Source organism: Prionailurus viverrinus, chromosome B1, assembly GCF_022837055.1.
Source record: "Prionailurus viverrinus isolate Anna chromosome B1, UM_Priviv_1.0, whole genome shotgun sequence".
Taxonomy (NCBI): Eukaryota; Metazoa; Chordata; class Mammalia; order Carnivora; family Felidae; genus Prionailurus; species Prionailurus viverrinus.
The window spans coordinates 109252244-109266980 of record NC_062564.1 but is presented as its reverse complement, the minus strand read 5'-3'; the positions used below and the strand labels follow the sequence as shown (position 1 = coordinate 109266980).

Sequence of the window (14737 nt, the reverse complement as noted above, 5' to 3'; positions counted from 1 at the left end):
GATACATACAAAGTAACTAATAACAGTAAACACTCTTATAGTGGTTGATATGCTCCAACTACTGTTCTAGTGCTTTTATGTATCTTAACTCATATAATCCTCATAATAACCTCAAAGGGTAGGCATTATTATTATTTGCATTGTGAAGATGAGGAAATTATAGCACAGTGAGTGTAAGTAATGTGCCCAAGGAACCTCACACAATGAGTAAGCGGTATTGTCACATTTTGAGCCGTGACTCTGGTCCAGACATCCCTGCATCACAGTATGCATGGTACTTCTTCAGGTTGAAATAGTTTAAAATAGTTTGATAGATATTGTTATGGAAATCACAATGGGTTCATATTATTCATTCATTTCAGAGAATAGCACACAAACTGTTCAATGTTTGCTTTATCATTTACATTGGTTGAAGGTGGCTGGGGGAGGAGGTGGTTGGCGTCTATGTGTATTGTACGTGTGTTACCTGTGATAAAGGCATAACTTCTTGTTAACTTAAGTCTATTCTCATATTTCTTTTCAGCTTTGCCATTTTACTAAAATGGGATCTAAGTATCTTCAGGATCTTGTCTGTGGATAACATTATTTATCTCTTTAGTACATAACTAACTATAGGTTTACATATGCTTGATTTTATCAAGTGGTTAAAAGCTTTTGATGACTGTAATTTGCAGGCAACATCCTGGGAACATGCGAGAGAGAATTACAGTTGACCTGAGCCTTGATTTAAACCTGGGATACTTGGGTGGCTCAGATGGTTAAGCATCCAACTTTGGCTCAGGTCATGATCTCTCATTTCATGAGTTCTAGCCCCACGTTCTGCTGTCAGTGTAGACCCCGCTTTGGATTCTCTGTCCCTCTCTTTCTCTGCTCCTCCCCAGCTCACGCTTTCTTTCTTAAAAATAAATAAACATTAAAAAAAAACTAAAACAAAACAAAACAAGACAAAACTGAAAACAATTGACTTGCACATGTGAGAGTTTAGTATATAGACTTTGGTACCTGAAGGTACAGAGAGAAAAACATGTCTACGTTTTCACCCTGTAGAGTGTAGGCAGTTTATTTTATTTTATTTATTTATTTTTAATTTTTTAATGTTTATTTATTTTTGAGAGAGAGAGCGTGAGCAAGGAAGGGGCAAAGAGAGAGGGAGACACAGAATCCGAAGCAGGTTCCAGGCTCTGATCTGTCAGCACAGAGCCTGATGTGGGGATCAAACTCACGAACCGCAAGATCATGACCTGAGCTGAAGGCGGATGCTCAACTGACTGAGCCACCCAGGTGCCCCGAAAGTTTATTTTAGATATGGTAGACAAACCAAAGTCTGTTCGTTTTGAAACTCAAAGGGTAAGTGGGTTACAATAAACCCACCACTCCCAAAACTTTCTACCATGTACTACTCTTTGACTTTTGACACATCTTCATCAGGAAACAAAATAAAGGAAACAAATATGTCAGTGTGGGCTGTTCCCTGCACCATGTTGCCACCTGTTACTCCAGGTCAAAAGCAGTTAAAACTTCTTCCCGCTTTTTTGAAAACACTGTTGACAGGTATACAACCCATAGCAATTTTTCTCTTTTACACCAACTCATGTGATCTAGAAATAGTCATTGGTGGTCACAAGAATGCAGTCATGGTTCTTTTGCATCCTCACAAATTGGTTCCTAGTTTCTCTTTTCTGCTGTATATTCTTACCTTGAGTGTCTTATTTCTGGCCTACCATTTAGATTTCTGAAAAGACTTATAAGATTTACAGTAATCAAAATGGAGTCTTAAATAATTAAGAATATCCTGGGAATAAGTGTGCTTATTAAATGGAGATGTTTTCATACTAGTTGAATTAAGAAAGAAAGTGCCCATGTTTTGGACATGACAATTACACCCACTGTTTCTTAGACATTGTTTCCACAAACATTTTATGTGTCTCATCAAACAATTACATTGTTCTTTTTGTCAGGACAAGAAAAAACCTTTACAACTCAAGGGTTTCACTAATCAATATCAAGTCAATGCTCTCCTATCCTCTTCAACATGGTGAATTCTTTTCAGTTCTAAGCCTTGCACTTCACCCCCTAAATTGCATTGTAGACAGGCAGCTCTTAGCTTTGTCCTGATTATAAACAAACATTTTTAGGGGGCAATACTGTGAGATATTTAGACCAATATGAAAGAACAGCAGTCAATGTGGCTTAATTCCTACTATGTCTAGGGATGCTTAATTTGGTCTGTTTGGTGCTCTTATTTACAAGATTAGATGACTTAGATGTACAACCATACAGACTCTTAGAGAACAGTCAATACTTTTAAGCCCAAACAGTCTTGAAAATGTGTATCTTGGTGCTATGATTGAGAGTATAACTTTATATTTACATTTTATGCTTACAAATTGAAGTCCAGTTTCCTGCCCTTGTAAAGATATAAGGTAATACATATATTCATCTAACAATTACTTATTTTGTGCCAGATACTGTATTATGCATGAGAGTTACAAAAATGAAAAAATATTTCCCATTTTGGCAACTTACAGTTTAGCATGTAGATGAGATATATGAAAAATTACCATGCAATATAGGTGCAATAATAATGGTGTAATATGATTAGTAAGCTAGTTGCTGCCATTATAACTCTAAATATGTTATCATCATACCCCAGATATTCATGGCCTAATGCCAAGGGAACTGGAAGATTTCTGGTACAACTTAAAGCCAGAGACCCAAAGTTGAGAGGATTGATATTTACGTGAGTTAGATACAAAGAACTTAGGAAGCAAAAGGGAGTGGATTTTCATGGCCAGTTTGATTGAGATTCAAAGTGTTACTGTGTTAGTAAATCAGCAATGCCAATTCATACAGGAGACCAGTTGAGGAAGGGAAAAAGTGTTCTAGGCAGCAGCATGTACAAGGGCTTAGAAATGTAAAAATCACAAGGTAATTGGAGAACAGCAACTATAGCATTGTCCCCTTACCTGCAAGAGATAGTTTCCAAGCCCCTCAGCAGATGTCTGAAACTGTGGACTCTATACCTACTATGTTTTTTCCTACACATACATACATATAATAAAGTTTAATCTATAGATTTATAATTTAATTATAATTTATAATTTATAAATTAAGCAGGGTAAGAGATTAACAATAATAATAATAAAATAGAACAGTTATAACACTATACTATAATAAAAGTTACGTGAATGTGGTTTCTCTCTCGCAAAATATCTTAATGTATTATATTCACTTTCTTGTGATGATGTGACATGATGAAATGCCTATGTGATGAGATCAAGCGAGGTGAAAGACAGGCATGGTAATATAGCATTAAGCTACTATTATGTATTTAAGTTCAAGTTAGTAAACATGAAGTGTAGTATTGGTTTCAAGAGTAGAAGCCAGTGATTGATCATTTACACATAACACCCAGTGCTCATCCCACCAAGTGCCCTCCTTAATGCCCATCACCCATTTAGCCCATCCCCCACCCATCCACCCCTCTCCAGCAACCCTCAGTTTATTCTCTGTATGTAAGACCTCTAGGCTACTATTGATTGACTTTTTTTTTTTTTAATTTTTTTTTTTTTTTGATTGACTTTTTGATGATACGTCAGAAGAAGGATCATTTGCCTCCAGGTGGTGCTGGACTGTGGATAACTGAAACCACCAAAAGAGAAACTGCGGATAAGGGGGAATGCTGTCATTGATTGTTACTAGAATTGGGAATGCAATTTTAAAGAGATAATAAAAAAATAATAGCCAGATAGACAAAACCTCGGACCAAAAAATAACTTTGTAGAATATGTTATAGAGTTTGCATATATCCTTTAGGTTTGGGGAATCTTTGAAGATTTTTAACGTAAGTAATAGCATGGTCCTATTTACAAATTAGAAAGACTGTTCTTTCAGTAGTGTGGTGCATGATTTAGAGAGAAATGAAAGGTCCATTTCAGAGGTTGTGACAAAATTCTACAGGAGAGAGGAAGAGAGGCTGTAGTAAAACAGTGGTGACAGGTGTGGGGTGAAGGCTAAAGTTAAGATTTTATTATGTGCTGCCTGGACATCTGCTAAAACTAGAGCATCTTTAATGGTTTAACCACAAGTTCCCTTCCCACTCTGCTCCTTGGGGAAGGTACCCTACCCGCAAATTGTCCCATCAAGTGGCCCAAGTGCCGTTTCTGCTTATCCTGAGTAGCAGATCTCAGTTTCCTGCCAGCCTGCAGAATTATTCAAACAAGTAAATCACATGTTCCTGTGGAAACAAGGGGCCCCCCTCCTCCTCTTGGTGCTATAAGACCTGTCTCTCACTCCCTTATTGTTTACTCCTTCTCAAGGGCAGTGTATGGTGTGCAATGTCCTCCTCCCCGGACCAGGGGTGTAGGTAACAGATAGACTGCTGTTGATCTCAACTGTTCCATGCTGTGTGTTGTGGTTTAGCAGCCGCTTAGAATCTTAGGGCAGGAATCCTTCTCTCACCAATGGGGTGACTAGGAAGTGATCAAGAATAGTAGATGGAGAAAGTAGAGGCTAGAACCGTGCCATCCACTGTAGAAGCCTGCAACTGTATGCGTCTGTTAAGCACTTAAAATGCAAGTCCAAATTATTACGTGTTCTAAGGGTAAAATATAGATTCTGAAGACTCAGTATGAACACAAGAATATGAACATTTCATTAATAATTTTTTATTGATTGCATGTTGAGACAATATTTTGGATATATTGAATGAAGAATTCAAATTAATTTTTTCATAGTTTTCTAAAGTGGTTACTAAAAAACCTAAAATTACACATGTGGTTTACACTTGTGACTCACATTGTATTTTTTACTGAGCAAATACGGTTTAGTGAAAGACATTCAGGAAAACAATCAGTGTAACTTGGGCTTGTGGAAGAACAAGATTACCAGAAGGACTAAAAACTTATTCTGATTAGGTGTAGTTTTTAAAAAGAAAAGGGGATTGAGGGGAAGCAGAAAATTTCCATGAAGAGCAAGAGTTCAATCAGTAATTAAGAGGGATGTGCTCAATTTAGGTGTCAGGCAGATATCTAGATGGGAATGAACAGATTAAGGTGGGTAATAGGTCTGGAATTCATGAGTAAATTTGAGAATGGAGATACAGATCTTGGAGTCATTAGTCTATGGAGTCATTAATTTATCAAAAGCCATGAATAAATTCTACACCTGAAATGTAAACTTACAGAATGTTTAATGATACATACTAAGGTTGGGCAAATAATTAAGGTATTGGTAGTCCTCAACACATTTCAACATATTTCAATGAATTTTTATTGAGTATCTACTGTGCATTGGGTTTTGGTAGTATGTAAGACTTCAGACATGAGAAACAATAAAATATCTTTTGAATGTAAATTATTTATGTAAATGTCTTATTTTGGGCCTGAGATACTGTGCATTTGCAATAAAAGTTTCAAAAAATAGTATTTGATATTAACAAATAAAATATAACACAATATACTAAATAAAGCATAATAAAATGCTTCATTTGTAGAAAGGAGATATTATGGAGATAAAGACTTCCGGAGCAGAGAAATTTTCTCATAATTTTTAATGCTCTAGATTCTTTTAAGTATTGATTCATTGTTATATTTATATCTCCATTAAATTTTGTGACTGTAACTTGATTTGAGGAAGTTGCACTTCTGGATCTGATATCCCTGATAGAATATCTGTTGGGTTGCAGAGGAACTGGGGACACCTGGGTGGCTCAGTCAGTTGAGTATCCAATTTCAGCTCAGGCTATGATCTCACGGTTTGTGAGTTCGAGCCCTGCATCTGGCTTTTTAATATCAGAGTGGAGCCTGCTTTGGATCTTCTGTCCCCCTGCCTCTGCCCATTCCCTGCTTGTACTCTCTCTCTGAAAAATAAATAAATCTTAAAAAAAAAAGAGTATCTGTTGGGTAGCAAAGGAATTGAAGACAGAAATATAAAGAAAGGGTACAAGGAAGACATTCTTCTGAATAAACTGAGGAAGAGGTCAGTAGGAAGAAAGGGATTTCAACAGGATGGACTGAGATGGAACTACCTTGCTCCAAATGGTGATTAGAACAATAGCAGGTAGCAACACAAAATCATTTTTGGACAGTGATGCAGAAGACAGTTTCCCATTTTGACCAACTACAATTAATTATATGTTTAAGATATATATGCTTTATTATTAAAGGGAGTAGAAAACATATTCTTGTTTGATGAAAGAAGAGATAGTGACTTGAATCTTATACATTATTCTTATAACGAATATGTTCCAGCATAACTACATCAGGCCTTGTGCTGTTACTTAAATATATTTTCATATAATGCTTACAATAACCAAATGAGTAACACTTTATTGTCTCTCTTTTACAGAAAAGGAAACTGTGACTCAGGGAAATTCCACAAATTGTCCAAGGCCCCACAGCTAATGAGAGGCAGAACTGGCATGAGAACCCAGATATCCAAAGTTTACTCTCTTAATTTCCTGGTTATACTTTTTATATGTTTGGAATTTAGGGAATATGTATATAGATAAGAGATAGGAAGATAGAAGAAGCTAGGATGATAAAGGAAAGGAAAAAGAACCATCTATTGATTAAAACCTTAGGGGAGCCTGAGTGGCTCATTCCGTTAAGCGTCTGACTTCTGCTCAGGTCATGATCTCGTGGTCCGGGAGTTCAAGCCCCGCATCAGGCTCTGAGCTGTCAGCACAGCTCAGAGCCTGGAGTCTGCTTCAGATTCTGTGTCTTCCTCTTTCTCTGCCCATCCTCTCTTCACACACACACTCTCTCTCTCAAAAAAAAAAATAAATAAACATAAAAAAATAAATAAAACCTTAGATTTTGGAGGAGAAACAACATTACTCTAGTTGCCATACCAGTAGTAGTATTTATTCTGAAGAAGAACCAAAGATACTATATCTGTTATTTCACAATTTCAATAAATGCAGAGCTCTCTTTCTGCTTTTCCCATCCACCTCACTGGCTCTCACACACACACACAAATGTTCATTTGCATATATATACACATACTGGGTGCATATATGTACCCATGGCTACATTGTGTTCCTGTAGTTGAGATAAAATCCTAAATGGGAGAGTACTGGATTTCTTTCTTTTCAAAATTTGGCCAACATTATTTTGAGTTACCTCCATCAAGCAAATGGCTAATATATATTCTAGCCAACAAAAACAGGCTTTTAAGATATTATTCCACTATAAATTGTTTCTGTAACTGAAAATAAATCAATTATTCATGGCAAAGGGGACACTTTATGTCATATTAAAACAGTGAGATAGAAGAACAAAAACTACATAAGGTAAAAATAAATGAATTTGTTGAAATCGAGGCAAATAAAATCTCTAAATGGAATAAGAGTATTTTTTTTAGAAAAAATACAGTAATAAAAGGACTGTAGATTTTTCTCACTTGCATTCTTCCTTGTTGCTTATTCAGTTCTTTGGCAGCCATTGTTAAATACATGCAAAACTTGGTTTTGGATGAGATTTGTAATATAATTTTTAGAGACTGGTATTTGACAAACTTGTTATTACCTCTTGATGTAGGCTTATAATCAAATATTATTCCTGCTTTTATTAATGTGAAGTAATCAATGATTATACTTGTGAGTTAGGCAACTGGAAGAAGGAAAGAGGAGAAGACATTGTCTTGCTTAAAGGTTTTAGGAAGTTCTTTAAAATTTAAAAAAGTATGTAATTCAAGACCATGAGATAGAATTTACTTAAAATTTTAAAGCATTACATATATTAAATTTGACTCAATAATTCTGAAGAAGTCTGAAGTGGGTAACAATTGGGACAATCAAGATATTCTTAAAGCTGAGATTTTTCCTGATTTATTATAATATTCCCAAAGCCCAGAGTCCCTCCAAGTAGTTTACTATAAGATGAGGATGAATCATATAATTAAAATTTATTTTTTCTTCATAATCAGTCTTAATAAGAAAAAGGTACACGCTGGTTGAAATGAAAGAGACTGGGTGGATTTGGGGGAATTCTGCTCTCTGATGTCTGTAGATAGGTGAATGATACATTACTTAGGGGAAAAAATGAGAAAATGCCAAAAATGAGTTACATTTTTGCAGATATGGTGATGAGTTGTATTTTGACTTGTGTGAAATTTTACTTTAGATGAAAAATATCTCCCCATTTTTGTATAAATATCTCTGCTACTCCACTTAGAAAAAAGTTAGTCTCTAGTCAAAAAGAAAATATTAGAATACAAACTGGAGGAAACCAGTGAACCAACAAATGAAATGTGAGAGGTCTAAATACCCAATTATTGTGATTATCGCGTGCTTAATGAAATGTTTTCAAGCACATGATCATATAAGTAATAATAAGTTTGAGAATTTGAGTCTCAAAGTTAACACAGGAACAACTAAAGCAATAATTTGTGATTTCTATTCACTCATGCCCAAGAAAAATGTTCACATTTTCTCAAAATATCAAAAACCTCTAGACACAGTGGGGAAACGAGGGGAAAACAACAAGGAAACAAAACTTTTCAAGAAGTATAAATCCAAAGTTGAATTTTGTAATAAAATATGTGAAAATTCTTGGTTCTCTTTCAGATTAGATTAGATTTGCTTGCTTAAAACAACAACAATAACAACAACAACAACAACAATAATAACAGCAACAACAAAAACCAAACAAACAAAACAAGGATCTTCAGTTTCCTTTAAAGACAATGAATTATGTTACGCATAATTTCTCAGTTTTCAGGAAAAAGTAATATTATTTATAACCTATAGAAAAATTACTCTAGAGGAAGGATGGATCTATAGGTAATGTCCCCAAAGCAGCGGATTTACTGTTCTGTTGAAATTTTACCTTCATGGATCATGCTGAATAGATTAACAAAGCCTTACTATGTCTTCATTGAAAAATGGGATAAAAAGTTCAAACAGCATGACAATCCTCTCCACGTAGGAGAGGAACCCAGGACAGGAAGAGCCATCACTCATCTTCTAGAAATTAATTGTTGGGTGGCATGGCTGGGAAACAGTTCAGGTTAGAGAATTAGTAATGTTTAAAGAGGTAAGTTTTCAATAATATATATTATATATATGTATATATATAATAGCCATTAGAAACATAATCTTCTGCAATAGTATATGTATTGGCATATAGAAAAGTCCATGCTTTAAAACGATTGATATAATACTACATAGAAGGCACGAGTGCCCCACACTACCTGTAAACTCATGTTGGTGTTTTCATTCCATATCTTATCAATCAAGTTTTTTTCTTCCATAGATAGTGAAAAAATATATAAATACTACATCACTGTCAAGGTGGCTATACCTAGATTACCAGTGTGGTAAGATTTTGGACCCATGGAAAGATGGCCTTCTACATACTAGTTGATACTACACAGAGTATGCATCCTTACTCCTTTTCCCCCAAATGCCTGATAGGTTTTGTTGGACCCATAATGCAAAATCCACTGAGAATAGATTGCCTTGCCAGATAAAATAGTACTATTGGTGGATGTGAAACCTTTTCTCTTACCAAAGAAAAACAGACAAAAACACATGGGGAGGCGAAGACTACAACTTCACAACTTCTCTAGCAAGGCAAGGAAATTCATAAAAAGGAGGAAAAAATATGTGGACTACCATAAATAATAAATGCTCAAAATAAGAGTATGGGATCATAGCATTTCTTCTCACCACAAAAGCAAACTTGTTTTTAAATTAGCAAAGAGAAAATGCAAGCCCTTACTCAGATACTGGGTTACTGCTAACTTCATTTACAGATATCTCTGTTCTTATCATTTCCTCAAGATTCTCATTTGTCACTTGCATATAATCAGTGTTCCCAGTCTTATGTAGAGTTTCTGGAACCTTATGGTTAACAGAGGAACTGGGCTGTGTCATGATACCCACACTGGAAACTGGATAATGCCACAAAACCCCACATTCTTCCCAGAAGCTCACATAGGGACGGATGCTAGTAATTGCCAATGTGTGCATATATAACCAATTTCATTTTATGAAAAAGATAGAAGGAAATTTATTCACACAGTCTTCTGTTGACAGTCACAAGTGCATTAAGGGGACAAAAGTTGTGGGGTTTGTTTTTCTATTTAATAGTAAAAGGAAGCATCCTTCCAGCCTTGGTTCTTGTCTCCAGTGCTATCTCACTTTCTGCAGCTCCTGTCTCAGCCAGGATGGCAGAGGCTGCCCCAGTCTATGTAGCAGTTTGGACAGTTCCACGTTATGATCTCGGTAGTAATTAGAGAGGAAAGTTCTAGACTGAAAAGCAAAAAGCAAAAACAAAACAAAAACACAAACAACTTGAAGGAAGTTATTCATTAAAATGATGTAATCTACATTTCTTAAGAAAGTCTCTTACCATATGGGTGTCTACAAAGATGCATTTCTTTGTATTTTTTTTCAGATGCTACTCATTATTACCTTTTGAAAAGATTTGGCAGAACTGTAGCTATAAAATAAAAGTCGGTCCAGGTATATCTTTTCTGGATTATATACCATTAAGGCAATTCTTAATTGTATTGCTATGCAAGGAGAAAAGCTGATGAGAGGTAATGACACTAAAGAAGAATGAAGTAGGGAGCTGTTGTGGTACCAAATCCACAAAAGTGAACTAGAAACACATATGTTTCCTTTAAAATTGATCATTTTCTGTGAAACTGGCCATAGCATAAAATGTGAACATAAATAATCATACATGCTGAAATTCATGATTAAAGAAATGACTTGTAACTTTTGTTTAAAAAAAATTTTTTTTAATGTTTATTTATTTTTGAGACAGAGAGACAGAGCATGAACAGGGGAGGGGCAGAGAGAGAGGAAGACACAGAATCGGAAGCAGGCTCCAGGCTCTGAGCCATCAGCCCAGAGCCCAACGCGGGGCTCGAACTCAGGGACCGCGAACTCACGGACCGCGAGATTGTGACCTGAGCTGAAGTCGGACACTTAACCGACTGAGCCACCCAGGCGCCCCATGACTTGCAACTTTTAAAAATATTTTCTATGTTTATTCAGGACAAAAACTGATACTTTCAAAACAACAGGAGTTTTTACTTCAAAAATATTATGATATCTCATTATAAAAATCATTATAATGAGCTTTATTGTGATTCTTAAATTCTTAGTCAAGCTGGAATGATTGGCCCTTTTTAGATGAATGGTTAAAAAAAGAATTCTCAAATATATCCATATTCTTAGTTTATGTTTTCTTTGATTTCTGAGAAACAGAAAATTTATAATTGGGCTTTCTCTCATTATGTCACTTACTTCATATTATAACCCAAAGAACATTGTTTTGTGTCTCTGATAAAATAGTAGATATGAACACTTCTGTGTCACTATAGGCAAGCAATGATCCAAACATTATTTTCCATCTGGTCAAAGTTACGCCATCTCTCTTAAGCCCTTTCCAATATTTTAACACAAATGAGTCTTTTCCCTCATAAAACTCCCTTGGCAACTTTTGTGTATACCGTGGAAATGGACTTAAGACAACTACATTTTGTCTTGTACCATCCATCAGGCATTTCATTACATTTCTTCCCTTAAACCAGATTGTAAACACTTCAAATTCTGGATAAGATGTTTATAGAAGTAGTGAGAACCTTACGCTGATTTCTTGGCATTAAAGTGATTTCTGAAACCCTTTTGAAATTACAGATTTCACAGGTATAGTTTAAGAAGGACATTCTGGTACTTCTATTTAGTACCTGAATGTAATACCTGAATCACTTCCAGCCTCCCTTTGCCTACCTTGTCTTGAGACAGATACTCATTACATCTGGCTCAGCTATTGATAACTGGCTTCCCAACCCTAGTCTACCTCTTCATACCATCACTTCTATCTATTAAGAAAAATTTTTTCCTGCTTTTGTAGTTTGTCATTGTTTTATGTATCTTATTATAAATCAATGAAAACAATTAATTTACCCTCCTATAATAAATCTGGGTTCGTAACTATTTTATCCTGTATCCTCTCTTTGATATTGTGATTTATATTATAAAATATATCTTTGTTCCTTACCCCTTCTGCTGGCACAAAGCTCCTAAAATCCTTGGAATTTCCTAAATGAAAGAACGATAAAGGTATCTTTTGTTATGTTAACTAAGTAGCTTCTAGACCCCCACCTGGATGAGGGCTGGTTGCCAGGAGAATCAACCATGTGATTAGAAGGTTGGACTTTAAGTCCCACCCTGCTGACCTCCTAGGAAAGAGGGCCTGGAGGTGAATCAACAATTACCATTTGCTAATGATTTAAACAATTGTGTCTATGTAATGAAACCTCCAATAAAAACCCAAAAAGGACTGGGTTTGGAGAACATATGGAGATTTGGGGAGAGTGGCTCATTCATAGAGGAGGGCTTTCCCCATACCTTGATCTATGCATCCCTTCCATCTGGCTATTCCTGAGTTATATTCCTTTATAAATAACACGTGACCTGGTCAGTAATGTTTCTATGAGTTCTGTGAGTCCCTGTAGCAAATTTTGCTACATTAAGTGTAGCAAAAAGCATTTGCTTTGTTGTCACAAAGCAAATTTGTGAACAAGTCCCTGGAAAATTCTGTGAGTCATCGTAGCAAGGAGGAAGCCAATGGAATTTTCAATCTATAGCTGGTTGGTCAGAAGCACAGGTGACAACCTGGGCTTGCAACTGGGATCTGAAGTTGGGAGGGTGAAGAAACAGTCTTATAGAATTGAGCCCTTAACCTGTGGGATCTTATGCTATATCTGGGTAGATAGTGTTAGAAATGAGTTGAATTGTAAAATACCCAGCTGGTGTCTGAGTGTTGACTGGTGTGGAGAAACCTCCCCACTCACATGTTATATTTGGTAATCAGAACCCTTTACTTTCCATTCCTTAACTCATGCATGGTATAGGCATTGTATACATATATTTAATATATAATAATAATGTTTATGTATTTTATCTGAAATCACTTGTTTAGTAAACAATTCATTTAAGTACTTTACACATTTGGAAAAGTGTTACTGTTCACTAAGTATTTATCTTTCAGTTGTACCCTAATGGTAAACAATTTCTACAGATATCTATCAATTATTAATCTTTGTCAGTCTATAGTCTAAATATATAAAACATTGATAGCAAAGAAAGAAAAGAAAAAGGAAGCCAATTTATTGTCACTCATTTTGAAATAGTTTTATGCACAAGTTTTACCAGAGTATTTCAGAAATTAGGAAAGTATTACCTCTGGATCCATGGGTGGATATTTTCGGCCTTTGCTCTTTCCAAGACATTTGGTTTTTCCTCCTTCCAGGAGCTGACACCAAAAGCCCTTTTGGGGATCAAACCTAAAAAAGTGCAAATATATAAGTAATTGTAAAAATATAATCATTATAACTTATATACATAATTTTGAGTGAGAGAGCCTCACCAATTGTATAAAGAAAATGCACTTTGGGGGGCACTTGGGTGGCTCAGTCTGTTAAGCATCCAACTCTTGATTTTGGCTCAGGTCATGATCTCATAGTTTGTGAGATATAGCCCTGCATAGGCTCTGTGCTGACAGTGCTTGGAATTCTCTCTCTCCCTCTCTCTCTGCCCCCCTCCCCCACTTGCATACTCTCTCTCTCTCTCTCTGTCCCAAAATAAATAAATAAACATTAAAAAAAGAAAGAAAGATAACTTACTTTGGTATGCCCATTGTTTCAACTTAATTTAAGTCAGTACTACACATATTCACTGAATTGGTTTGAAAGTCTAATTGAGATTATATAAACTATATGTTATTATATATTTTTTAATATTTCTACTGTAATGAAAAAAGACCCATAAATGTTTAATCCAATCTTAGGTTGAAATTATTAACTTAAGTTCCATATTTTACCTATTCATTCATAAAAGATCAAGGACCAATCATCAAAACTATAACCCATATACACAGGACCTTTAAAATATTTATTTACTTATTAATATGATTTCTTTATCAAAATATATTAACAAATTTCTTTGAAATCATTCAATGGTATATATTAAAATGACTAAATGTAATGTAAGTATACTTTTGTGAATATAAACATGAATTAAAACTTCTAATTTGGAAAAGTGCTGTAGATTTTAAAGTTCAAAATATTTACACTTTTTAGGGAGGAAACTGAATTGTAAAAATATAATTTATTATATATTTTTTTCAGACAACATGAGGCACAGGCTATGCAAGTGGCAAGTGAAAGATTAGACAACTTTTCATTTCTTTTGCTAAAGGCAAATGATCCTATGGGATAATTCAGGTCCCTATACTCTTAAAAAAATTCTAATGTTTTGTTCCCATGGCTGTACAAAGTTACAAAAGAAAGGATGCGTGGCCTAATTGTTTAAACTCAGATATATAAGAACTTTTGTTTAGGACTAACAAGATAGGAAAAATGGAAGAATAAACAAATAAGAAGAGAAATTTTAAATTTATTGCTATGGGACTTGCTGCATGCATAAAACATCGAAAAGGTTTGCATTTTTGTTGCTCAGCAGATGTTTTAGAAGGATGAAGCATAATTGACTGGGATGTAAAGTTAATTAGTTGCAGAATATTTTGTTGCCCTGGGCCCATTCCTATAATACCGGTGCACCTGCAATTTGCCTCTGCACATATGTGAACTCATTTAGGGGGAGAGGGAAATTTTCTTCACAGTTCCCTGCCCAACCTATTATTAGAGACCTGATCCTTGCAGTCCAGGTTGTCCTAGTACATGTTATCAATTAAAATTAAATACATCACTGGTT

At 35.3% G+C, this 14737-nt stretch overlaps 1 protein-coding gene across 1 annotated transcript in view; it reads right to left on the bottom strand.

Annotated features, from left to right (window-relative positions):
* Positions 1 to 10084: 10084 nt before the first annotated feature.
* The window catches only part of LOC125163264 (bifunctional heparan sulfate N-deacetylase/N-sulfotransferase 4-like), a 427047-nt gene continuing 422394 nt past the window's right edge, over positions 10085 to 14737 (bottom strand). Inside the window, exons 14-16 of the mRNA XM_047854786.1 lie at positions 13206 to 13308; positions 12021 to 12061; positions 10085 to 10258 (exon numbers count right to left, since the gene is read on the bottom strand). Coding sequence (XP_047710742.1) covers positions 10165 to 10258; positions 12021 to 12061; positions 13206 to 13308 — 238 coding nt within the window. The 3' untranslated portion in view covers positions 10085 to 10164. The remainder of the gene's footprint in view (positions 10259 to 12020; positions 12062 to 13205; positions 13309 to 14737) is intronic.